Source organism: Narcine bancroftii, chromosome 14 (assembly GCF_036971445.1).
Source record: "Narcine bancroftii isolate sNarBan1 chromosome 14, sNarBan1.hap1, whole genome shotgun sequence".
NCBI classification, from domain to species: domain Eukaryota; kingdom Metazoa; phylum Chordata; class Chondrichthyes; order Torpediniformes; family Narcinidae; genus Narcine; species Narcine bancroftii.
The window spans coordinates 47,685,829-47,712,743 of NC_091482.1; the positions used below are offsets into that span (position 1 = coordinate 47,685,829).

Below are 26,915 nucleotides of genomic sequence, written 5' to 3' on the forward strand. Positions count from 1 at the left end.
AACCTCACATTGCCAGTTAAACACTCTACTGTTCTGTTCTGTATTGATGGGAGTTTGATCATATCAGTACTATCTATGAATTGACATCAAAAGTTTTTTTTTGCTCTCCATATTCCTGGATTCGATGAATACCCCATCCTCCACAATCCTTGTGAACCTGAGATGAGAGGATGGTCACCTCAAAGAGCAAAATTCAACTCAAAATAGACTCAATTTTATAGCTTCTCATTTGGAATAGAATCAGATCCAACACCAAGGACAAATAACGTATTAGGAACCATTACATCACTCAAAACACCTATTACAGTAACCTTTTTAATCCTATTTAGCACTTTAGGAGTTTACAATTACTGAGAAATAATTATAAATTTTTTTTAAACACAATTACTAGGATATTTTTTTCTTCTTAAAGTGAGATTTAATTAACTTTTCCAAAATGAAAAGTTTGATGTATTTTGCTGGATCAATTATGACATGAGACAAAATTAAGCAAGAGTTGGAATCTGACCTAAATTAATTGATATTATCTGCAAAAACTATTTGCTGATTAAATGTGCAGTTAAAGCATATTTGGCAGGACCACAGTTTTATCGTCCTTCCTCAAGGGGAACTAATGGAATTTCAGTCAGCAGTTGTAGTCACACAACTGTCGACAAAAGCCTTGCATTCCTCTCGCTCTACATATCCTCCTACATACCTTCCTCTGTAGCCTTTATTTACCCTCCCACGCATCCTTTATGTACCTGCCCCTTGCTTCATCCTATCACTGACAGTAGAGCCTCCAACTCTAACTAGACTTACTTGAAAATTCTAAACACGGGAAGTGATGAACTGTGGCTACTTTTGGAACCATCTTAATGCCCAACCATGAAAGGACTGGCAAATGGATGTTTAAAAAAAAAATAGAGGGTTGTAGATGCGAAGTGGGGAAAATTACATTGTTGTGGAGTAGGTTTACAAAGTTTGGCACAACACCATGGGGTGAAGGGCTTGTACTGTTCTGTAACGTTCTGTGCTCTATGTGAGTTGAACCCATCCCTTCTAGATTGGTGAGTGAAGCAAGAAAGTCTGCAGATGCTGTGATTGCAGTTAATACGCAAAGGTGCTGGAAAACTCAGCAGGTCCTAAGGGCTCAGGCCCAAAATGTTAGTCATATATCTTTTGGCTCCTCTGGATGCTGCAGAGCCTGCTGAGTTTCTCCAGCACTTTTGTGTATCGACCTTCTACATATGTGCCTTCTTCAACTAAGTTAACTTTAATCTTTCTCCCTTAAATGATCACCACTCCCACACCCCATTGCATGGTCTGGGGCTTCCCTATATCACTGAATGGTCCCTCGGAACTTTGAGCTCTCCAACCATGCTGATTGCTAAAGGGCCCTACTTCCTCTACTGCCAACACCAAAATATTGATCCACCCTCTGGACGACCAGCCCTTCCCTACATTCCTCACACTATACTCTGCAATCCACTCCCCGACACGTCCTCTGCAACGTCAACTCTATGAAATGGTGGGCATATTCCACAGCCTTGAGATGCAGATATTTCTCATGCCAAGAACTGCTTTGAGCTCTTTGATTAGCTGACCCTGCGCTATATTAAGTGTTACCACCACAGTTGCTTTTCAGTGGAATGTGTCCTAAAAATATTGATGGTGATCCTCTTAAAAAATACTCTAGTCTCAAGTTTCAATTTCCTTAATCATGAACCTAATACTATATTTTCACAATATTCAAATATATCAAGGGAATAAGAACATGCTTCCCTATCAGTGACCTTCTATGTTTATTTCATTTCTAATCAAATCCAATTAAGAACATTTCTGAAGGGATGAAGAATTTCCTTTAAAACCCAAATGGATTAGAAAAAGAATTCTCTGAACAATAAATTCTTCAAAGAAACCCAAATAGACAGATTATTATTTCATTCTGGCCATGGTTCCACAAACAAACTTCTCTCAGCTGAGTTTAATTGTCCAACATTCTTGACAGTTTTTTTGTTCCAATAGCTCGAAGAAATGAATTCCTTTAAAAAGAAAGTTGTTTCGAATAAATCTGAATTATCTTTGCATGCTTCCAGCTATATATAGCAGAGCAGACACAGCGGCCCAGGAAAAATCGCATGAGGATAGAATCGGACGAGGGCAGCATAGTTGTGCACCAAGTGCAGCTCAACTCTCACTGCGCCAGTGATCTGGGTTCAATCCTGATCTCTAGTGCTGACAGGGTGGAATTTGCATGATCTCCCTGTGACCACGTGGCTTTCCTCTGGGTGCTCAGGTTTCCTCCCACGTTGCAAAAGCACACAGGTTTAATCTGCGGCTGCAAATCACTCATGGTTTGTTAGTAAGCAGCAGAATTTGGGAAAAATTGATGGGAATGCAGGGGAGAATAAAATGGGTTAGGATTTGTGTAAAAGTGGATAGTGAATGGATGCTGCTCCTCGACAATGAGATGCAGAAATTGCTTAAACTGCATTTTCCTTTATATAGTGCAAATTGAAACAAGCACTAGACATTATTCATCAACTATCTTAACAGAATAAAATTAGGAATGAAAACATTAAGAAATTGCAATATGAATGCATGGAATTTAATCCAGCTGATTAAGATTTGCTCTCTAATGAAATAGAATGTAGGAGTCCATTATTCTATCTTATACAGATGATAAAATAAACTATGATTAAACATTATAGTTTATTTTTATTGTAAGTAATATTGGACTTCTATTTTATTACAGCAAATCTTTAAGCAACTAGATTATTAAACATAGCTCTTCAATCAATATATTGAGCACCATGAAGGAATATAAAGATACAAACTTTTCTAAAAAGTTAGTCTTAAAAGTCTATTTTAAATATGATGTACAAATAGGCATGAAAATTAAGCGGCCACGCTCTGAAGCTTTGTATGACTGAGCAGGATAAATTCTACGGATCTGCTTGAAGTCCCAAAAATTACACAGCTGGATTATGGGATACAGCAATATTAATGGGATTCCATCTCGCTGAAGTTGTAGATGCAAAGACACATTGGATGTGGCGCAGCTGGCCTGGAACCTGCCAGAAAGCCTACTGCCCACAGTTGGTTAAACAGCATTCTCAGCCCTCAGAACCATGGGACTGACGTCATGGTTATATTAAATTTCAGAATGAAAACCTAACTCTTCAGTGAAAATCCCTTTACATGGGTATGCAGAATAAATTTGGTAGGATTTGAAAATTTGATTCAAAAGGATGGAAAGGACATGCGTGCTTTATAATATTCATTCTATTGCCTTCAAGAGTCCTTGATCCAGTGGCAAAAACAACTGCTATGGCTGGAGAGCACTCTTGCTGCAGTGGATGACCAGGACAACTAATCTATTAATCGGTCTCTTCTGCTCAATCCACCAGGGCCAGACCACACGCTGGGATAGACAGATCCCCTACCTCATTAAAGGTACCTTCACCTATTGCCCTCAAGCAATTATACAATGTAATATACCAGCCTTAAGATAAACAAAGAGCCACCATTAGCATTGCCTGGCATCCCTAGCAATAAGGGAAAGAGAGTCCCTTCAGAGACACTGAGTGTCTGTGGATTTTCTTCCAACACTCCTGCAGCATGTTCAATCACACAGACTCCTGTTCAAAACATCAGCAACCTGAGCTCTAGACCCAAACTTCCAACGTGATTGGGAGCCTTCAGGGGGCCCTTCTTGTCCTCAGCACCCTTGCAAATCCCAGTTTTCTCCTGCCCTCTTGCATTCTCCTCCACTCCCCTCTGCAGCCTACAATTTCCTCTGATTCTGAAGAAATCTCATTGAGCTGAAATCTTAATGGTTTCTGTTATATTTTAGTTATCTCCCTATTCTGCATTATCTTGCTTTTCAAAAGGATGGTATTAGATGGAAAGGAATAGCTTTTAAAAGTAGGAATATGGAAGATTGAACACATTTTGGAAACCACTAAAAGAATGTAGCACTGATATTCAATGAAGAGGGGAGAGGGAGAAAGAGAGAGAGAGAGGGAGATAAGGAATTATAGAGCAGTCAGCCATACAGCAGTTAGGATGTACAGTTAGTGCAACGCTGTTACAGCGCCAGCAACTCAGGTTCAAATCCGGCACTGGACATAAGGAGTTTGTACATTCTCCGCGTGTATGTGTGGGTTTCCTCTGAGTGCTCTGGTTTCCTCCCACCCTCTAAAAACATTCAGGGGTGGCAGATCAATTGGGCAGCACGGCTTCCTGGTCCGGAAGGGCCTGTGTGTCTAAATTTAAAATCTTTTGCTGGGAGAATGTGGCAATTCATTACCAAAGAGGTAGCAATAGAGCACATGGAAAAGCATAACATGATTTTATTGCAAGAAACATCATGTTTCATATATTTATCAGAGTGTTTTGTATGTGTAACCAGAGAACATAGGACATTACAGCACAAAACAAACCTTCAGCACACAATTTTGTGCTATCCTAGATAAACCTATTCCACAACAATCTAATCCGTCAACCAGCAAGGGAGAGAGGAATCAGTGGGCATAGAACTCTGGATCTCCAAAAGGATTTAACGCGCCATATAAAAGGACTCCTGCAGATAAGGACAGTGCATTGCTATGAACAGAGTACTGGTTATAGGACAGAGAACAACAAGGATAAACTGGTCATTTTCACAAGAAACTGCAATTAAGGGAAGTATTTACAATCTTCATCTGTATTTTTGGAGACCAAAATATTGTGTATTCAATACTGTTCTATCTCCACAAATCACTGCCTTTCTTATGAGAACTTCCCATGCAACACCTGTCCCCTTACCTCATTCCTTTCCACAACCCTGAGCCCTGATTGTACCTTTGGGTGAAGGTTCCAGTAGAAAGAGATGCTTTCAGTGAACATTTTCTGGAGAGAAATGTGTATTGTGTTCCCAATGTTAAGGACATCCAGAGCAAGAGGGTGCAGTCAAAGGATTAGGGGGAGGTCATACGTGATGAGGAGAAACCTCCCCCCGAGTTGTGAACTTGTGCAAACCTATACCACAGAAAGCCGTTGAAGTCAGTTCATGAGCCATACTCAAAAGCGTTTTGGATATGGTCCTGTGTCTAAAGGAACCAAAGGGATATGGGGAGAAATAGGGAACTGGGGTTTCATGATCATCAAAGATTATACTGAATGGCAGTGCGGGTTCGAAGGCCTTCTCCTGCAACTATTTTCTGAGAATCTATGAAGTGGATGATAACTTTATATGATACCCCTGTTCAGTCCTCAAGGACAGCTGTGGTTCCATACCCCATTCCAACGCTGGCCTCTCCAGCTTCAACCTCCAGTATTCCCCAGCATAAGGTCGAGAAACAGCATCTCTTATCCTAATTTGGCATATTACAATTCACAGCACTTAAGTTTAACAATTTTAACTAAAACATCTTTCTTAATAAATATGGCTGTACCTTTGCTTCAATTTGTCTCTGTATTGTTTTGTTCTGGGTTTTTTTTCCACAATAATTGCTACCTTGACTACTTGACTATCAGTAAGGAAACAGGCCCTTCAGCTCACCATGTCCATCCATTTATTTTAGCATTGGTTCATAGCCATCTATGAATTTAGATACTGAGAGCAGCTGGCTTGGCCACACCCTCCAACAGAATTGCTCCGGATTCCAATCTCCTTCCAAATGAAAATACTCTCCCTTCGCTTCCCTTTATACTTACCTTTTCCATTACAGTGGCATCGCTAATAGAGCCACTGGTTCACAGCATCTGCACTGAGGCTGCTTCCTGCATCTGCAAAATTTCACACGCACCTCCTCTAACCTCGCCTACTGTAAGACCTCATCTTGCTCCGACTCATAATGGCTATTCTGAGTTTCCTGTTGCATGGCAATTTGACACCCCACCCAAACTTGTCTGCACTGTGTTTTCTCTACTGCCAGAGTGAAGCCCAAAGTAAACTCGAGGAACAACACCTGGGAAGTCACCAGCCCAAAGATAGTAAATATGGCATTTTAAAATTTCAATTCATGTCTCCTTTTTCTTTCCACCTCACCCACCACCCCATCCATTCTCAAACCCCCTCCTCTTTAGTTTTTCCTCCTCCATCTTTCCACTGGAACCTCGCTCTCTCTCATCCCCCTTTGGTTCCCCCAGTCTATCTTTATTCTTATCAGATTCCAGCATTGGCAGCCTTTGTCCTCTCGTCACCCACTCCACCCCGCAATGCTCGTCTTCCTCCACCTGACCCCCTTGGCTTTTCTGGCCTCCTCCCTCTCTCTTCGTCTGCCTCTGTCCATCACGTTTCACCACCATCTGGTTCACCAGTCCCATATGGACCACTCTGTCACTAAAAGGGATGTGATCTGGAATTTTCTAACCCAGAGGCTCTGTCGTTATGTCCATTCAACACTGGGATGATGATGCGAGAAAACACCACTGGGGTAGAAGACTTGCCATTATCTTTTTACAAGGCCGAGTGAGCACAAAACCACATAAACTGACTCTTGCTCCTAATTATTACGTTCCTAAATAAAATGTGAAAACAACTGCTGAGTGAATAAAGGCAGAACTACAGGAAATGAATGTCTTTTAAACTTACTGGTGATTTGTTGGGTAGACAGCAAGGCAATTGTATCCACTTAAACTGAAAGCCAATATCATTCTTCGCAATCTTCACCATAAACAGTTCAGTTTGATTTTTACCCCCACGCCATTCTATACATTCTCAACATATTTAAACATACATAAATGAGACGGATGCAGTAATTGCATCAATTATATGTGATTAAAACCAAAATTACCCAAGGGAACCATTTTTAAAAGTAAGATTAATCATAATTAATCTTTAAAATTACTTGACAGCCCTATAATTTACAAAGTAGTGAGGTTAATACATACTGCTTACAATCAGCTAACATTCCATCGAAGAATGGGCCATCCTGTGACTGAATAATCAGTTTTAAGCCTATACAGAGCTGACGGCAGTCGGAATGGGTGGATGGACCCGGCGGGGGAGAGCTGAGACTTCGCTGCTAAGGTTCGTATTTTATACTTCCCACAGGAGAATGCTAAGACTTCACTGTTAAAGTTCGAATTTTATACTTGGCGTGGGGGAAACACTAAGACTTTGCTGTCAAGGTTCAGATGTTATACTTTGTGTGGGGCAGCACTGAGACTTCGCTATTGAGGTTCAGATTTTATACCTGGCAAGGGGGAGCACTGAGACTTCGCTATTAAGGTTTTGGGGTGACATTTAAGGTCTGTCTCACATGCCGGCATATACAGAACGCAGAGAGAATATCTACCATGCTAATGTGTCGAAGACATCTGAATTAGTATAAATAATGAAACCGTACATCAATGTCTGAGGCCCATCGTAGGGTAGACCTTTCGATAAACGTATCACCTCAAAATAAATAATGAACAAACCCGCAAATGCATCAGATTTTTGTCAATATTGCTTTCCAAACTAAAATCATGGGTAGTCCCAATGAAATGTGCAAACAGCAGCGTCTATTCACTCACGCCGTTGCGATGGTATCAAGCCTCTGGATGAATGGCTGCCTTCATTTTTGCTCCTATAATGTAAACCCCCCTGAACATCATCGCAGAAAGATTTAATCGTCACAATACATTCCCGTTATCTCAGATAATCCATTCCAATGCTTCTCATGGAATTCTAATCATCTGCTTTTTGATCATTATTATCAGACCTACTTTAGTCAGGGAATTGAACTCGATTGTCACCGATCACCAAATCCAGACATTGCGCTTCAAAGCTTCAGTGGCAACAGTTAAGGAGTTGCTGTGAATGCCTTGTAATGAGCAGTGTGAGGTTTTATTCACGAGACAAATCGTGGTTGGTTCAATAAAAGGGAAGTGATTTGAAATGACAGCAATAATAAACATTCTGAACTGTTGGGCAAATTGATCATTTACGTATGTGCATTTTTTTTGCACTGTGAGATGGTTATTATCAGCCCACTTTGGTCAATGAGTTCTGTAAGAGAATGATAAATATTCCATCTCTGCTACAGCATTTACACAGAACTTTTGCTGCACTGCAAAATAGTGCAGAAATAGACACGATCCCCCACAATAGTTATCCCACTCAGGTTTGTTTGCTGTGTACTTGTTAATCTGTTGTCAGAACAAGTGGAGCACTTATTACTGTCATTATTTTTCAGACATTGTTAGTTTTGCGTGGAATGGTACCCAGAGAAAGCCACAGCCACAGAAATTAATCTGTGAAAAATGAATTGGAAAAAATAAATACTAAACGGATGTGCCCTGCTCAACTCTTGCGCCCTCCTCAATCTTTCCAAGTGCACAACTCTTCTTCTTAATCATTGATCAAAGTATGAACCTCTTCCAGGTGAACAAGATTCTTGCAATTTGGTAAGCTGCATTTGCTCTCATAATGTCTCTTCTACATTGAACTGAAGTGCCGTGATTTGTATCTGGCTACATCTCAACCCATTCTTCGCTCAGGCTATTTTTGAACACATCGAGGAACTGCACGTGGAAACTACGTGAAGAATTGGGGATCATGTCACAAAGTTGAACAATTGTCATTCCCCAGGTTGTCCAAGTAGATATTTTGTAGTGGGGTACATTTCATGGGAAAAGGACTTTATCCCCTGCACACTTGCTCATCGACTTTTGAACTCCCAGATTTGTCATCCACACTGTGAGTTGCCTTTACTACATTACTTAAATGCAAAATCTTTTCAAAATGCATCTGGGAAACTAAGCTCAACTTTGTTCTGTAGGAATAAAAGTCCATTGAAATATATGGAAAGAGAATCAGAGTTAATGTGCTGGTCAAAGAACATTGATCAGAACTGAACAAAAGCATTAAAGGGGATTATTTCAAGTTGCAGGGAATGGTGGTGGGAAGGATGCTGAGTGATCCAGGAATGCACAGATCAAAGGTGTTCACGGCAGCAGTTCCCGTTCAAGCTGAGGAGATGGAGCATCCCTTCCACCACTCAAGGGCCCAAACAGTACTTTTGTTAATCATCTTCTGTATTTAATTTAATGCATACAGTAAAATCCATAGTATCAAGCACCGACGGGGATTAATAAATGTAGAGTAAGTTAATTTTCTGGTTGCGTGTTGCGTGAATGAGAACCACTAGGGGGCACCAATTTTTTACCTGTTTAATTAATTTTTTTCCGATTGCTCCAACTTTGATAACAAAGATTTTAATGTACCTGTTTGGCCAGAGCAGAATCTTGAAGCACATGTACGTTGTATAATGAATATGGCAATAAAGTCATTATTGTTATTATAATCAAGTAGCCATTTATTTTCACTGCTTGCAACTCAATACACAATCCCATCTAAAATGTAAAAGCCAGATTCTTTGGCAGATAATTCTACAAGGTTCCAGTCAGGAGTGCGCTGGAATGTTCTCCACCTGCCTGCATGAATGAACACTCATGAAGCTCAACAGGACATAGCAGCCTGTTTGATGAACAACCCACCCACATCCATTCACAAACTGCATCGTGTGCGCAGTAGCTTGTACTGTTTACAGGCAACTCGCCAACTTAAGAGAAAGCCTTCAAACCCATATGGCCCCACCTGGTAAAAGGGCAGGGCAGTGAAAGAAGAGGCACACCAAACTGCCCTACAAGCCACCCACCATCCAAATATGTCTCTTCACTTGCACTCGGACAAAATCCTGGACCTTCCTCCCTCATAACATTGAGGGTGTACCTACATTTCAAAGAATGCAGTGGTTCGAGAAGGGAGTTCACCACCACCTTCTCAAGGGCAATTTAGGACGGGTGATTAAATGCTGAATCAGCCTGCAAAGTCCATATCTATTGAATGAATTTTAATTTTAGACTACAGCATGGTAACAGGCCCATGAGCCCATGCCCCCCAGTTACACCCAATCGATCTACAACCCCTGGTATGTTTTGAATGGAGGGAAGAAACTGGAACCTCTGGGGAAAACCCACAGAGACACGGGAAGAGCATACAAACTCCTTACAGAAAACGCAGGATTCGAACCCCAGTCCCGATTGATGGTGCTGTAACAGCGCTGCTACACTAACCGTGTCCCTTTTGACTTCTGGTTCCATCTAGTCCAATTTGTCCTTTATTTTTCCCCTAACAGCTTGCACTTTATCACAATTTTCACCTTCTCTACTTGACAGATTCCCTCACCCCTCCCTGAATCGGTACTGATCCTGTCCAATTCCTCCCACCCTGTCCTCGTTATACTGGCTACCTCCTCAGTCTCGATCAAGGGTTCCTCCGAAAATGCTCTCCAACCTTTTTCTCCCACTGCTGCTGCCCAACTCATTGAATTCCTTCAGCAGGTTATTCTTCTGCTCCAGATTCCATCTTCTTTAGTCCCTCCCTCGGGTGTCACAAACTTCCAGCTAAACAGAAGTACTTTGATCCATTTTTAAGACTGCTGCTTTTTGGTGGATGAAGTTTAATAAGAAACATTTTAAATTGTGGCTGGAATCTACGGCACACACTTTGGAGGCAAAGGTGATATATAATGACAAATGGAATTGCATTTAATATTTCTATATTTTTATCCAAATATTCATATTTTTCAATATTTGGGATGTCTAAGAGATTCTGCAAAGAGTTCCATACAACGTAATAAGCTGTGTTTTTCTGAATGAAATAAAGAGTGGGATCTTTCCTGGGTTCTTTTTGACCTCGTCAGATTTAACGATGTCTAGAGTCAATAACAAACTATACCAACACAATTGGGCAGCACGGTTAGTGCAGCGATTAGCGCAACGCTGTTACAGCACCAGCAATTGGGACTGGAGTTAATGAAATAAAATTAAAGGCCAGGTTTAAAAACTGCAAACATTTGGTAAATCTGGTTGAAATTAATATAACGTTCATCAAAAAATATGAAAGCACCACGTTTGACATCCATGTTATCCATTTACAAACAGTTAACTCATTTGAGGACACGCACGCGCGCGCACACACGAGACTGCAGCAACAGCAGAAGGTGAATGACAGCCAAACCTTTCAGTCAACATTTTATTCAGTGTCTTTCTCAAGTTCAAACAGCTTATGCTTGTATGTGTATTCCGGGTCGAGCACTGCCACGCTGAGTCGTGGGGAACCTCAGGGCATTGAGCTCAGCCGGCTCCTGTTCATGCTATTGACCTATGACTGCATGGCCAGATCCAGCTCCAACAGCGTCATCAAGTTTGCAATTTCACAACAGTCGTCGGCCTCATCAGCAACAACGTTGAGCCACCCTACAGGCAGAAAATCTCATGGTGTGGTGTGAGAGTAGCAACCAGAGTCTCAACATGGGCAAGAAGAGGGAGATGATCATGGACTTCAGGAGGACCAGGAACAACCACCCTCAACCACTCTGTAGTGGAGAGAGTGAAAGGTACCAGCTTCCTTGAATTTCATTTAACTAGTGACCATATAACCATATAACCACTTACAGCACAGAACAGGCCAGTTCGGCCCTACTTGTCCATGCCATAGCAAATCCCCACCCTCCTAGTCCCACTGACCAGCACCCAGTCCATACCCCTCTAGTCCCCTCCTATCCATGTAATGATCCAGTCTTTCCTTAAATGTAACCAATGATCCCGCCTCGACCACGTCTGCCGGAAGCTCATTCCACATCCCCACCACCCTCTGCGTAAAGAAATTTCCCCTCATGTTCCCCTTATAATTTTCCCCCTTCAATCTTAAACCATGCCCTCTAGTTTGAATCTCCCCCTTTCTTAATTGAAAAAGCACTCCAGGGTCGCGTAACTCAATTGTAGCACGGCACAACGGCAACTACACACCCTGAGAAGACTGAAGCAGGCAAGGCTACCGGCCACCATTACATCAACCTTCTACCGGAGCTCAATGAAGAGCATCCTGACTAGCTGCACCACAGAGTGGTACGCTTGCTGCAGAGAAATAGATCGGAGATGAATCTACAGGACCTCAAGGGTGGAAAATTTTTGGTATTATAAATAAAGAACTCATCCAAGAGTAAAATGTACTTGAAGTTGAAATGTCCCCTAAACAGCATCCAAGAATAATCAATTAATCAGCCACAAAAGAAGAGAAGGATCTTTCCTGGGTCCTTTTTGACCTTGTCAGATTTAATGATGTCTAGAGTCAATAACAAACTATACCAACACAATTGGGCAGCACGGTTAGTGCAGCGATTAGCGCAACGCTGTTACAGCACCAGCAATTGGGACTGGAGTTAAAATCTGGAAGGAGTTTGTGTGTTCTCCCCGTGTCTGCGTGGGTTTTCCCCAGGGGTTCCAGTTTACTTCTACCGTTCTAAACGTACTGGTGGCGTAGGTTAATTGGGTGTAACTTGGGCAGCATGGGCTTGCAGGCCGAAATGGCCTGTTACTGTGCTCTATGTCTCGATTTAAATTTTAAAAATTACATTTAATATCAGCACTAAACAGCAGATCTATCCTTGCAGCAGGACAACAGTACAAAACCATAGTGGCAGAGGCCTTTATAACGTTTACATTGGATGACTAATGTAACAGGTGACAATAGATCTTCCAACATTAGTAAACAGTTTGCAGCAACATCTTAAATACAACTCGAGTCTCAACATAGACAAGATGAAGGAGATGATTGTGATTTCAAGAGCACCAGGAAGAACCACTCTCCACTACATATGAATAACTGTAGTGGAGAGCATGAAGGTCCTTGGAGACCACTTAACTAGTGACCTATCATGGACATGCAGCATATCTCTTCACTTGTCAAGAAGGAGAAACAGCGACTGCACTTCCTGAGAAGACTGAAGCAGGCAAGGCTACCGGCCACCCTCATGTCAACCTTCTACAGGAGCTCTATTGAGAGCGTCCTGGCCGGCTGCATCACATTGGTTGCTGCAGAGAAATGGATCAGAGGTCAATCCACAGGACCATAAGAGTGGCAGAGACGTTCACTGGAGTCTCCCTCCCCCTCATCGACGTGATCTGCCGGGCTCGTCGTCTGAAGAGGGTGCGAAAAATCATTGAGGACCCCTTCCACCCCACACACAGCATCTTTCAGCTGCTCCCGTCGGGGAAGAGATACAAGAGGATCAGAGCCAGCACCATCAGGCTGAGGAACAGCTTCTTCCCATTGGCAGAAAGAATGTTAAACGACCCAAGGAACTGCTCGCATTAACCATCCGAGACTCTTATATTGACAAAACAATATTTATTTATATATGAATACTTATCCTGCATGTGTATTGTTTGTCTGTACGTGTGTTATGTTTGGATGTGTTTTGCACCGAGGACCGGAGAACAGTGTTTTGTTGGATAATCTGAAATATGCTCTCAAAACAATGTTTTTGCTTTATATTTTTTGCTATTATTAATATCCACTGAATTCAATTTGACAGAGTAGGTTCAATGGGGCACATGTTCTCCTGCTCCCTTTCCCATGCCTCGCATTCTCGTTATTAAATGATGGGTTTTGAGCTCACCATTTCTAGCTCCACAAATAATATGCAGCTTTCACAGAAATGTGCTGCAGCACTGATACACCATCGCTACGAGAGTACTTATTATGCTACAAGAATAAGATCATTATGAAAGGAGTCTTCTGAATATTTAATCTACAGTAGGAAAAAAAATACAGGATTTATATTCTGTCTTCTATATCCTCAGGAGTACCTCATATGAAATAGCAAGATTCGGCCATTCAGCCCCTCATCCCGTTCTGCTACGTAATTAGACCACATCTGTTCTTTAACCTCAGCAACACTTTGCACACTAATCTCATATCCCTGATTTCCTTAATATTCAAATATCAAAAGATTTTGCAAGGAATCAAGTACTTTTGAACAATTTTGTAGGGATCGAAGGCAGCCAAATCATTTACAGCAAATCACACACAATGAAATAAATGGCCAAACATTTGCTTTACTGATAAGGACACAAGAGATAGGAGGTGGAGTCGGCCATCTGGCCCATCACGGCTGAGCTGGACATGGACTCAGATCCACATATCTTCATTTTCCTCATAACTCTTAATTCTCCAACTTTTCAAAAATCTGTCTCTTAAATATATTTAATGAGGTAGCCTTTTCTGCTTCGTTGGGCAGAAAATTCTCGATTCACTGCTCACTAGGAGAAGCAGTTCCTCATCATCTTAAATCTATTTCCCCCCCCAAATCTTGAAGCGATGTCCCCTAGTTCTCATCTCACCTACCTACCAGAGGAAACAACTCTCCTAATCCAATCTCACGTATCCTTTTCAAAATTTTTGGTTTTTCTGATCCCTTATCATTCTAAATTCCAGCAATTATTCCATGTGGTTTAATCTCTCTGCTCTGGCTAACCACTTCCTCTCCAGAATGAACATGGTGAACCTCCTCCTCATTGCCTCTAATATATCCTATCTCAGGTAAGGGGATCAAAACAGCACGTAGTCCTCCAGGGGCAGCCTCACCAGAACCGTGTACAGTTGCAGGGAAAACCCCCCTGCCCTTAAATTCAATCCCTCCAGCAATGAAGGATTTTATGGTTTTTAATTTCCCATCAATAATTTTCACACTTACCTTCCATAGTGGCTATTCAAACAGGAAGGACGTTTACACTAAATACCTGAGTCACAGTGTCAAAGCGTCGATGTCGTCCTATTCATTTCGCCCACTGTTGCGGACCGCCTGCAGATCACTTTAGACTAGAGGCAGTTCACAAAAATGTCTAGGGCTGCCACTGAGAAAATGTCGGAAAGGGGATGAGTTGCTGCTCATTCCTGTTCCAAACTTTTTACATGGCCTGCGTGGAGGGAAACTTTCGAAAAATTCCCGTTACGCAGCGGCTGTGTAAAAACCATACAAGATTCCATTTGCCTTCCTAATCACATGTTGCACCTGCAAACCAACCTTTTGTGATTCCTGCATAAGAACTCAGAAGTCCTTCTACAAAGACAGCATGCTGCCCACTTTCACCAATTAAAGAAAGGTAAAGGTCCCACTATTATCACATAATACTACATTTAGAATGTAACGTTTATGATATTCTTTAACTTTTGACTACTGTAAGGCAGACAGAGAGTTGCCACTTTAATTATCCAAGCTACTTTTTCTTCCAAAGTGGATGATCTTGCATTACGAATATTATATTCCATCTATCAGACACTCGCCCACTCAATTAACATTTCTCTGCAGACTCTCTGTCCTCTACACAATTTGCTTTTCCACTGAACTTCAGCAAACTTAGATATGTTGAGCTTGTCCTCTCCTCCAAATCATATATGTATGTTGAGAAAAGTTGTAGGCCCAGAACTAATTCCTGAAGCAGTCCCTCGCCACTAATTGCCAACCAGAGAAAGCCCCGTTAATACCAACCCTCTGCCTTCATTTGGTTAACCAATCTTTAATCCCCAACTCCATGCATCCTTAACTTATGGATAAATCTTTTATACAGTGCCTCATCGAACACCTTCTGAAGATTGTTGGATCTCCAACATCCACCTGTTCCCCTCTATCCACCGTGGCTATTATATCCCCAAAAAGGTTCCAGTAAACTTATTAAACATGACCAGCCCTTCTTACTGTGTCTGCCTGATGGAACAATTTCTATCCAGATGTTTCACTATTTGTTCCTTAAGGATAGCTTCAAGAATTTCCTGACATCTACATCCTTTTTTTTTTAAATAAACAGTAGAGTGACATTTACTGTCTGTTAATCCAGCAGGATGTGCCCAGAGACCAGAGATTTTTGGGATATTTCCATAAAAGCATCTACTACAACTCCCCAATCTCTCTGGCCCCTTCTCTTTACCCTCTCCTCCCCTCTTCTTGCCCACATCCTTCCTTTTCCCACCCACCTTTCTTTCCCCACCATCCTTCATCCCACCTCTATACACATCCTTCCTTTTCCCACCCACCTTTATTTCCCCACCATCCTTCTTTCCACCTGTATACACATCCTTCCTTTTCCCACCCACCTTTCTTTCCCCACCATCCTTCTTCCCACGTATTCACTTCTCAGCTTCCACCTCGAGTGCCTCCCCCTCCCCCCACCTTTTCATTCCGACTTCTTCTCTCTTTCTTCCGTCAGGCGAAGTGTTTTCACCCCACAACATTGACCATCTGTTTCCGTGTCCATGTATGGTGTATGACCCGCCGAGTTCATCCAGCATTCTGTGTGTTACTACAACATCCCACCATTTCCATCAGAATCAAGAGATTGATCTACCTAAACTCACCAGTTTGCACAGCACCATCTCCTTAGTAATAGCAATTGTATTGAGGTCCTCACCTCCCATCACATCCTAGTGTCACTCTTTGGCAGGTTACCAGCGTCTACCACTGTGAAGAGCGACATTAAATAGTTGCTCAAGCCCTCAGCTCTTTCTGCCTTACCCATTTTAAATTCCCTCATCTCATCTTCCAAGGGGCCTATGCTCACTTTACACACTCTGTTTCGCTTCCAGTGATTCCCAAACTTTTTTGGGCTGCCATCCACTTGGCCTATAGGCTACATCCTGAGTGTAACCCCTCCCCACACCATATAACAGTGTTGGGGGGGCAGAGGGGGTTAGTGGCAGCACTGAGCCCACATCCTTCCTGGGAGGGTTAGTGGGAGCGCTGAGAGGGGGAGTTAGTGATGGCACTGAGGTGGGGGTGGTGACACTGGGGGGTTGGAGGAGCGGTAAAGGAGGATTGGTGGTGACTGAGGGGGGGGTTGGTGACAGTGCTAAAAGGGGGGTTGGTGGAGACCTCAGAGGGGGGGTAGTGGCGGGGATGGTAGTACAATATGGCAGCCACCGAGACCAGCTGTCACGAGAACACCTTGTCGCTGTTTAATTTTCTCACTACGGCCACTCTGAGTCTGGCCAGAAAATTACTGCACCGGCTTCTTCATTAAACTTTACAGCTGACGGAATAATAACAAGATGGAAGGTTCGGAACGCCGCCTTTTTCCCTCACCGCCCCCTTGGATCTTTCTACCATTCACCGGGGGGGGGGGGTGGGCACAGTGCCCACTTTTGGAATCACTATTTTACAGTAAAAGTTTTCATAAATACATATTTTTATATGCTGCGCAAGTTCACTTTCATAATTCATCTTTCTTTATTAACTGCTAAGTAGTTTTTTGTTGCATTTTCAAGTTTTCCAAATCACGCGCCTGTTTGTATTGGAAGGACAGTGGTGGAGAAGATTTGTACTTCCGGGTTCTTGGGAGTCCACATATCGAAGGACCATTCCTGAAGCCAATACATTGCACAACCATGAAGAGGGCGTACTAATCCCTTGGCATTGTAAATTTAAGGAGATTTGGCATGTCATTAGATACATGTGCACTGGGGAAAGTATAATGGCTGGATGCATCACATAATGGTTTGGTAAGTGTGCAGCAACGAGGGCTGCAGGAAGCGGCAAACCTCCCAAACATTGTAGGCACCTATGTGACATACTGCCTCAAGAAGGCAGCCAATATCATTCAGGAGCCCCACTACCCTGGTCACAACCTCTTATCGCTGCTACCTTTAGGAAGAAGGAGCACAAGCCTGAGACCATAAGCTCTAGGTTCAAGACAGATTCCACTCACCCAGTAGCATCCAGGATCTTGATCCTCCCCTTATTCCACTGATCACAATCACACCAGGACCACAAAAAGACCTGTCTGTACTATTTCATTTAATCAACTTCTTCTTTATCTTGTGCTAACTGTAATTGTGAATATTTTAAACTATCTTTTATATTTACTAGTAAAAGTTAAAAGTATACCTTGATGAAGGGCTCAGGCATGAAACATTGGTGATGTATCTTTATCCTTTTTATATAAAGGACAATGTTTGATGCTGAGTTTCTCCACCATTGTGTTTTTAACTTCAACCGCAGCATCTGCAGATTCTCATATTTTACTTCCAATTTTATTATTTATTTCCATACTCAAGAAATTTAATGAATATTACTGTAATTTTGCAGCATTAAGAACCCTTGGTCAATACTCATGTGTATAATAATAAACTCATTATCATTAATCTTCCAGTTTCCCCCTACTGTTGGGACTCTGCATACATGAGCCTTTAATTTAATGCCTTCCTTTATTTTCTTCGTTATCCTTATCCTCACTATCCAATTTTATTAATTGGAATCTAACCTTTTTGAACACTATTTGAAGATTCTCCACTGTTATTCAATGTCCAAATTGTGACAGAGTATATAGAAATGTTTTTGGGAGATAAATTGGGAAAGGTTTGTTAGAGTAGGTCACATGAAAACACTTTAAAACAGATCTTATTTGAAATACTGGAGACATAGTGGCTTCTCACACCTTTTTCCAAGAGCTTTGAAGAGTGCTCAAGAGACTTCACGAATGGATTGTTGTTTATCAAGGCAACAGATGAAAGAGCAGGCTGGAGCCACTGCTGTGTGGTTCATGCAAGAGGAGAGGATTGGCTGCCTAATATTTCACTTGGAATAAGTGAAACAAAGAGGAACTCTGTGGTGACCTGAAAGAAAGAGGTTATCATCTGGAGAACCATGATGGGGCAAGTTTCATCAGCAAGACACTGGAGTGACTGATGGAAGTACATCAGTTGTGGATGTCCTGGAACAACTCATCTCTCTCTGAAAACTGACAAGCGGTAACCATTTATCCTTTGAGCACCAAAGCGTGGTGAACTTTATATATGTTAAATTCTGTGCACTGTATAAGAATTGCCTGCAACCTTATACTTGGAGGAATGAGAAGTGAGATTGGACTGTGAACCAAAGAACTTTTCGGAACTTCCACACACGTGCGCTTAGAGTTAGAAGTGTGATTCTGTTTTCATGTTTAACGATAATTAAAAGCAACTTTTGTTTAAGTACCCATTTGACATTGCTGCTGGGTTTAGGGGTCCTCTGAGCTCATAACACTATCCAACATTATTAATTGTGGAATCTAACTTTTTTGAACACTATTTGAAGATTCTCCACTGTGATTCAACGTCCATATACTTTAGCCTGTGTTACCAGATGGAGTGAACAAGGAGCCTGCAGATGCTGGGGGTCTAGTAAAATAACAAAAGTGCTGGAGGAGCTTAGTAGGTCACGCAGAGTCCATGGAAAGAAATAGGCAGTCAGCATTTCGGAAATGAACCCTTCCTTCAGGTACGCCAAAAATCTGGCACATGCCTGAATAAGGGGAGAAGGGAATGGAAAAGGAGGTAGGGGGAGGAGCGGAGACGAGTAGGCGAGAGGGAGAAAGAGGCAAGTTGATGAGGAAGGGGCCAGAGGGATGAGAGATGTGCCCAGATGGGTGAAAGGAAGGGCAAGAGGTGGAAAGTTGCAGGAAGGGATGAGGGAAATCATTATCGACTTCCTCAGTTTCTGAAAACACTATTGCGCTTTCCCTCATGTCACAGCTTCACATAATTCGTCCAAGTCCTGGATTATTCATCTGGAACTTCGCTGTAGTTGGCAGCATCCTTTTCTAAAGATAGCATTTCATTTGTTTAGCAGTGGTTTGGCAGTGCACGGAGGATACCGAGCAAATATCATAAATGAAAATTGGAAGAGTGTAATAACTTAAGAATCCAAGTACTGAAGGCCAGAGCACGAACCCCACAAGGTGCCTTTTCAATTCAGATGCATAATAAAGGAGTAAAGCAGAACACAAAAATCAGTGTGGAATCTATCCTGGGACCAATGTTGCCAAAAATTAGTGAAACTGGGGGAACCTTATGCACTCTCGAAAGACAGCTGTAATTGCTCAGGCTCCTTTCTACGAGGACGGAATTTGTGCAGAATCTACGAACACAATAAGTGATTGATTTTGATATGACCTCAAACAGCTTTTCAGCATAAAATAAATCAAGATAATGCGTGCAATTCTGTTCATACTTTATAGCAATCTGGCAGGCTTTTTGCACAAGGACAAAACTATGCTGGAGAGATTTCTGATACCACTCCCTCAACTAATCCCAAAGAGCAGGTTAAACTACATCAACAATTAAACCACAGGGAGTTTCAGATTAACCAGAAATTCTGAACATGATTGTTATTCCATTCTCTCACTGCAAAAATATCTCCATATATATCAGATAAATGTAAACATCTTTTTTGAACTATTGGAGTCCATCGGAAGAAACTTTGGGAATGATAAAAACAATTGATTCACCTCTAGTTACGACACAGTTTCCTCAACACCAGCACACGAACAGCCCACCAAGGGAAATCCCAAGAGATCAGAGAAGCAGAAGAGGACAAAAAGACAGAACGATGATGGATTTGCTTCTCAGCAGATTTTTGACAGCCAGAGTGGTTAATTGAGCATGAGAACAGTCGTCGGCCTCATCAGCAACAACAGATAAAGTGGGGGGGATCTCAGGTTATTGTGCAAGAACAACAACTCGAGTCTCAACGTGGTCAAGACAAAGGAGATGATCGTGGATTTCATGAGGATCTGGGATGACTGCCCTCCATTGCACATCAATGACTCTGTAGTGGAGAGAGTGGAGGGCACCAAATTCCTTGGAGTTCACTTAAATAGTGACCTATCATGAGCACTCCACATCTCCTCACTTGTCTGGAAAGTGCAACAGCGACTGCACTTGCTGAAAAGACTGAAGCGGGCAAGGCTACCAACCACCATCATGTAAACCTTCTCCAGGACTCTATCGAGAGCGTCCTGACTGGCTGCATCACAGTGTGGTCTGGCTGCTACAGAGAAATGGATCGAAAATCAATCCACTGGACCATAAGAGTGGCAGTGGCGGAGAGGATACTGGGGTCATCAATACCCCCCCCCCCCCCACCATTGACGTGATCTACCAGGATTGTTGACTGAAGGGGGCACACAAAATCATCAAGGACCCCTACCACCATGCGTACAGTATCTTCCAGCTACTCCCATCGGGGAAGAGATACAGGAGTTACAGAACCACCAGGCTGAGGAACAGCTTCTTCCCACAGGTAGTGAGAACGCTGAACAACCAAAGGAACTGTTCATACAATCTCTCCAGAAATCTACTTTTAACATATTTATTTTTATACATGTACTGCATATAAATCACTTGTGTGTTATTCTAGATATATTTGTATGTTTTTACACTGAGGACCGAAAAACGCTGTTTCATCTACTTGTTCTTATACATTGTGTGAAAATAATAAACTTATCTTCTCAGTAAGGCCCAGTATAAAAAGATGCAGTGAGTGTAGTCATTGACTCACAGTTGCTGCGACCCAGATTCAAACCTGATCTCAGTGCTGTCTGTGTGGAGTTTCTATGTCCTCCCTACAACAGTGTGGATTTCCTTCTCCCACATCCCAGACATGAAAGTTAATCGGGCCTCTGTAATTTCCCCTTACTGTTTGTGAATTACAGAATCTGGAGCCAGTTGACAGGCATGTAGGGAAATTAAAATATGATTAGTGTAGAAGTAGTGTAAAATAGATGTGTGATGATTAATGTGGACTCAGTGGGTCAAAGAGCCTATTTCCATGACATATGGCTTTACATAAAGGAAATTTTAATAAAATTGTGTTTCTGATTGCACTAACTTACCAGCTGGTGGCCAGGCCTTGATATATCCAGTGCAATGAACCACCGAGTACTGAGACTCTCCTTCCTTCACTGGCCCCAAACCATTCCTGTCAAAACAAGAATGGTGAACAGCTTTCTCTTTAACTGCAGAAACGTTCAAGTAATTAAATCAGAAGAATATACGCTAAATATTAATTACCAATTAGATGCATATTCAGGGGCTCTTCATATGCATCTAATTGGTAATTACTACTTAATGTACAAATATATTAATCTGTACAACATACCTGTATCTCTTTCGCAGAACAGTCAGTCTACTCAGAGAGATGTGTTCCAGTGGAGCTGTTCCATATCTGCATTAAAATGTCATTTCAGTTACTCCATGTTAAGCAAGGACATTGCTTTTGTGTCTTAGACTGTACGACGACAACCAATTAAATAGCAATATTATTTTGGTCGGCCAGTATATTCCAGACGTTTTCAGTTGAGCATAATTTAAAATGGAAATTACCATCAGCAGACTCCTACTTCCGATGTAATGAGGTATGAATATTAAAAAGCTGTGAGCTTGTATGGAACAGGACGGGTGCTAAAATTCACCATGGCAGTTGTTGTGTACTCCAGAACACTTTCAATCAACAGAATTTGTAAAGAAGACGTAACAAAGACTTCCGCCAATGTGACATACAGACCAAGCCACGAGAGTAATCTGAGAGAGCATCAAACACTTTTGTCGAGGAAATGGTACGCGAGGAAAGGATTTACTCCTAGCCTGGTAGCAAAGATCAACAGTTCCAACTAGAAGATCAATGCACTGAACTGAATGAGTGTAATTTAGGCAAGAATTAGCAAACTGGGGGATGAGGAGAGGCCAAAATCTGGAAGCTATTGTAACTCTGAGGTAGGATGTTATCATTTACAAAATGAAATATTGGGTAGGGAGTGGGTAAGACTGAAGCACTGACAGAGGTGACACTGAACAGAATGTACAGCAAAAAAGGACATATTGTTTATTGATGGCAAGTAGAAAGCTGACAAAAAAGAATATTCAAAGCCAAAATTGAACTAATAAAACCATTTCTCAGTGTCACAGGAGGAAGCCTTCAGTGATGGCAGCAAGGGAGAACCAATCAAGAATTGTGTACTGGATTCAACAATTACAATATCAGATGGTAAGGAAAGGCATCCAAAGTGACACTACATCAATGTTTTGATTAATAGTCTCCCAAATAAATGAACCCAATTAGAGATACAAAAATCATGGAAAAGTTCCAGCATTCCATTTCTCAAATAAATACCTCCAAATCTTTACAGAAGACGCAAACTGACGGTGAAGGGCAGGGATATACTCAACCCTCAGAGAGGAGCAAGATTTGGCCAGTGGGCTACTCTGACCAAAAGACTTCAAGCACCAGGTTACATCTTCTACAAAGATTTTTGGGTCTTGATCTAAAAAGAGGAAGGCTGAAAATTTTCCATTATTCTGAACAATATCTTGGGATAACTCAACAGGGAGATGACTAATCAGAACGGTGATGTTGTCTCACTTATGGCATCTTCCCAAGATGGAAGGGTTTTGCTTCAGGAAAGGCAGGAGGCCACTGGACCCTCAATGAGGAGGAGCTGGCAGTACATGATTGATGTTCTATCTTTGACAGAGTACAAAAAAGCTTTCCAGAAGAAATTGTGTGACCTCACTAGTTGGATATCGATGAAACATCAGGAACTTGGAACTCCAGCTCACACGAATTGCCCTAGGTCACAACGCTGAATTGCCAAAAAAACACCAGCTTTTGCATCTCACACCCCAAGGCAAACAGCAAACCTACACAAACACACATGTGGCCCACCCCTTCCAGAAAGAGCCAGGACACACACCCACAACAGAGAAAGACGCAAAAAAAATCACAACTATGGAATGGTTGCAATATATCTTCTGGGTGAAAAAGACAAGAAACAAAACAACTTGGAGCCTAAACAAATTGTCCAAGAGGATGGGGCAACTAAACTATGCTGCTGTAGGAGTGGAAGGGACCCAAGATCTCCTTGGGCAAGAAAGAATAACCATGTGCAAAATTAATGGTCACTTAGATGAGCACAGCATAATGAGTGTAAGCCAGCATGGATTCCAAAACGACAAATCAATCTTCTCTAAGTGAATCAGGATGACAAAAATGTGGTAAAAACACAACGCTGGAGAAACTCAGCAGGTCAAACAGTGTTCTTTATATAGCAAAGATACATAAACAACGTTTTGGGCTTGATCCCTTCGTCAAGGTACATTTTGAAGGCTGGAAGGAAAGGGGAAACACATGCGGACACGGGTAGAACATTTAATATCCTTACATTCAGCGAGGGATTCGAACCCTGGTTCCAAACGCTGGCCCTGTAACAGCATTGCGCTAACCGGGCCACCCACACAAAAAACGTATAGTAAATGGCAGGCCTTCAGCTTTAAGGTAAAAAGAAGAACATTTAAAGGAGATTTCTAGAGCAAGTGTTTTTTTTTAATTCCCCCCACACACAGAGCAGTGGGTGCCCCGAACCAGGAGAAGTTGTGGAAGCAGGTGGAACTGCAACATTTAAGAGGCTTTTAGACAGGCAAATGAAGGGGCAGGGGATGGAATGACATGGACCATGTGTGGGTAGATGGGATTAGTTTAAATTGGCATTGTGGGCAAAAGGGCCCATTCCAGTGCTGAACTATTTTATGTTCAATTTGGTGATGACACAACGCCTGAAAGCATGGTAAGCCATGATAAGGAGATCGATAGACAGGTGACAACTAAAAATGCAGAGAGGGAAAAGCGAAGTGCAATATTCAGGATTGAATCAACCTTGCTAGAGACTAGAATAGCAGCTCCATCAGGTGCACCACTGTTCATTACTCAACGCAAAGAATCAACTTTTGTGCTACGTACAAAAGAGCTGGAGAAACTCAGCAGATCACGCATCATCCAGAGGAAGTTAAAGACGGGCCTGAGCCTTTTGTCTGGAATCTGCGAAAAGAGGTGAATGCCAGAATAAAAACGTAGGGGGAGAAGGGAGGAGAAGAGAGGAAAGGCTAACATGTAAGTAGTGATACAGGTGGGAGGGCAGAAGCTGAGAAGTAATGGAGGGCTAAGGGTAGATCGCTGATAGAAGGAAGGGAAGGGAGAGGGAAGCTGAAGGAAAGGGTTAATGTAAATTGGAAGTCAATATTGATGGTGTCTGGTTGGAGACGGCCAAGATGGAATAGAAGGTGCTGTTCCTTCAATTTGCAAGTAGTTTCAATTTAGCAGTGCTTCAGACCATGGACAGATATGTCAGTGTGGGATGAAGATGGTTGGTCAACCCGTAAGAGCACCATGGATTTGTGGTGGGGTGACTGGGCGGCACATGCCTCGGCACCACAGTAACCTTCCTCTTCCTAAGGGACAATTAGGACTGGATGGGCCCATCAGAGTCACAGTTACTCCCGCCAATGGTTGGTCATTGTGCAGGCCAAAGGAAGTAGATGTGAATTACACCCTTCTCCTGGCACAAGCAGACTGCTGCGGCAGCTGGCCAAGAACACAGCCTTCTCTGCCTGCGGGACTCAGTCAGCGGCCGGCGGTTCCTCGTTGACACTGGAGCCCAGATCAGCGTCATTCCGGCCGCAGCCATCGAATCCAGGAACCGACCTTGTGGACCTCCCCTCCGTGCGGCCAATGCAACGGCAATCTGGACGTATGAAGACGAGACAGTCCACTTCCAGATCGGCCAACAGAATTTCGCGTGGAGGTTCACCGTCTCATCCATCCCGACTGTCATCCTGGGTGCAGACTTCCTCCTCGCACACGAGCTTCTGGTGGACATTCGAGGTAGGCGCCTGGTGGACGCCCGTACCTTCCAGGCCGTTCGCCTCGACGCCTCCCACTCAGAGCAACTGCAGATGGCTACGATCAGCACGCCCAGAGATGAGTTCCAGCAGATCCTGGATGAGTTCCCAACACTCCTCAAGCCACAGTTCTCCACTGCCTCGCCGCGCCACCTCCCGACCCAGGGCCTGCTTGTTCACGCCAAGGCACACCGGCTGACAAGCTCCAGGTAGCAAAGGAGGAGTTTTCACACCTTTTGGAGCTGGGGATCATTCAGCGGTCTGACAGCCTGTGGGCCTCACTGCTCCACCTGGTCCCGAAAGCCTCCGGTGGCTGGCGTCCCTGCTGAGACTATCGACAGCTCAACGAGGCTACCGTTCCTGACAGTTACCCCATCCCTCACATCCAGGACTTTACGTCCAACCTGCACGGCGTGAGGGTCTTCTCCAAGGTTGCCCTGGTGCGCGGATATCACCAGATCCTGGTGCACCCTGAGGACATACCCAAGATTGGCCTGTTTGAATTCCTGCTCATGCCGTTCAGGCTCAAGAACGCTCCTCAGACCTTCCAGAGCCTCATGGACTCTGTGGGCAGGGATTTGGATTTCATCTTCCCTGCCAGATGTCCAAGGTACACAGGCACACCAGGCCACCCGTACAGGAGTTCGAGCATGTCCGGGAACACTTAAGCCATATTCACGTGGACATCGTCGGGCCCTTACCCGTTTCCCGGGGCAACCATTGCCTGTTAATGGTGGTGGACCACACCACTCGCTGACCTAAGGCGATGCCGATGCCAGACGCCTCCACCGACTCCTGCTCCCGAGCCCTGTTGCATGGTTGGGTCGCCCGGTTCAGCTCACCTCACCAGCGATCGGGGCACCCAGTTTACATCTGCACTCTGGGCACAGCTTGCCAACAGGTTGGGGATTCAGCTACACCGCACCAAAGCCTACCACCCGCAGGCCAATGGAATGGTCAAACGTCTGCACCGCCACTTTAAGTCGGCGCTCATGGCCTGCCTCACCAGTCCCGAATGGACGAACAAACTGCCTTGGGTGCTCCTGGGTATTTGCTCCACTCCCAAGGAAGATCTGGAGGCGTCATCAGCTGAGCTGGTCTACGGTGCGCCGCTGGCACTACCCGGTGAGTTCATCAACGTACCTCACAATCCCCAGCGGTAGCCACATGAACTACTTCCTCACCTCAGGGAACGCTTGGACTCCTTTGACCCCCCACCGCCACCCAGGCATGGCACCTGCCTGACTCACATTCCTGGTGAGCTGCTTTCCGTGGAGTTCGTTTTTGTTCGGCGGGGTCTGATCGGGGCACCTCTGCAGCGACTGTACGAGGGGTCATACAGGGTTATATAGCGTTCCGGCTCGACGTTCACGCTGGACTTGGGTGGCAGGCATGAGCTGTTTTACCATGGACAGGCTGAAGTTGAGTCAAAGTCAAAACATGCCAGATCCCAGGAAAAAAAGGTTACATGGTGCATCGGGTACAAAATCAAGGAAGCACAGTAAACATCTGGAAATCACTGAGTGATCTCAGTTGCATCTTTGCATTCATTCATTTTTGAATATTTCATTTTTGATTTTCCAAGACTCATACAAATCCAAAACAACAATACAATCTTTCTCAACAATCA

At 43.2% G+C, this 26,915-nt stretch overlaps 1 protein-coding gene and 1 long non-coding RNA gene across 12 annotated transcripts in view; one reads left to right on the plus strand and one right to left on the minus strand.

Annotated features, from left to right (window-relative positions):
* The window catches only part of arnt2 (aryl-hydrocarbon receptor nuclear translocator 2), a 347,931-nt gene that overhangs the window by 204,774 nt on the left and 116,242 nt on the right, over positions 1 to 26,915 (minus strand). For all 10 annotated transcript variants that reach the window (XR_011348485.1, XM_069910315.1, XM_069910319.1 and 7 more), the window contains 2 exons: positions 21,714 to 21,779; positions 21,448 to 21,533 (listed from right to left, as the gene is read on the minus strand). Coding sequence is in view for 9 of the 10 variants with exons in the window: in XM_069910315.1 (XP_069766416.1) it covers positions 21,448 to 21,533; positions 21,714 to 21,779 (152 nt within the window). In the remaining variant the exon portion in view is untranslated. The remainder of the gene's footprint in view (positions 1 to 21,447; positions 21,534 to 21,713; positions 21,780 to 26,915) is intronic.
* LOC138749439 (uncharacterized) lies at positions 5,873 to 9,210 on the plus strand. Of its 2 annotated transcripts, XR_011348638.1 has the most exons (4): positions 5,873 to 5,961; positions 6,875 to 7,000; positions 8,151 to 8,361; positions 8,455 to 9,210. It is a non-coding gene; the product is annotated as an uncharacterized lncRNA (long non-coding RNA). The 2 variants fall into 2 exon arrangements; XR_011348637.1 differs by having other exon boundaries at positions 8,151 to 9,210.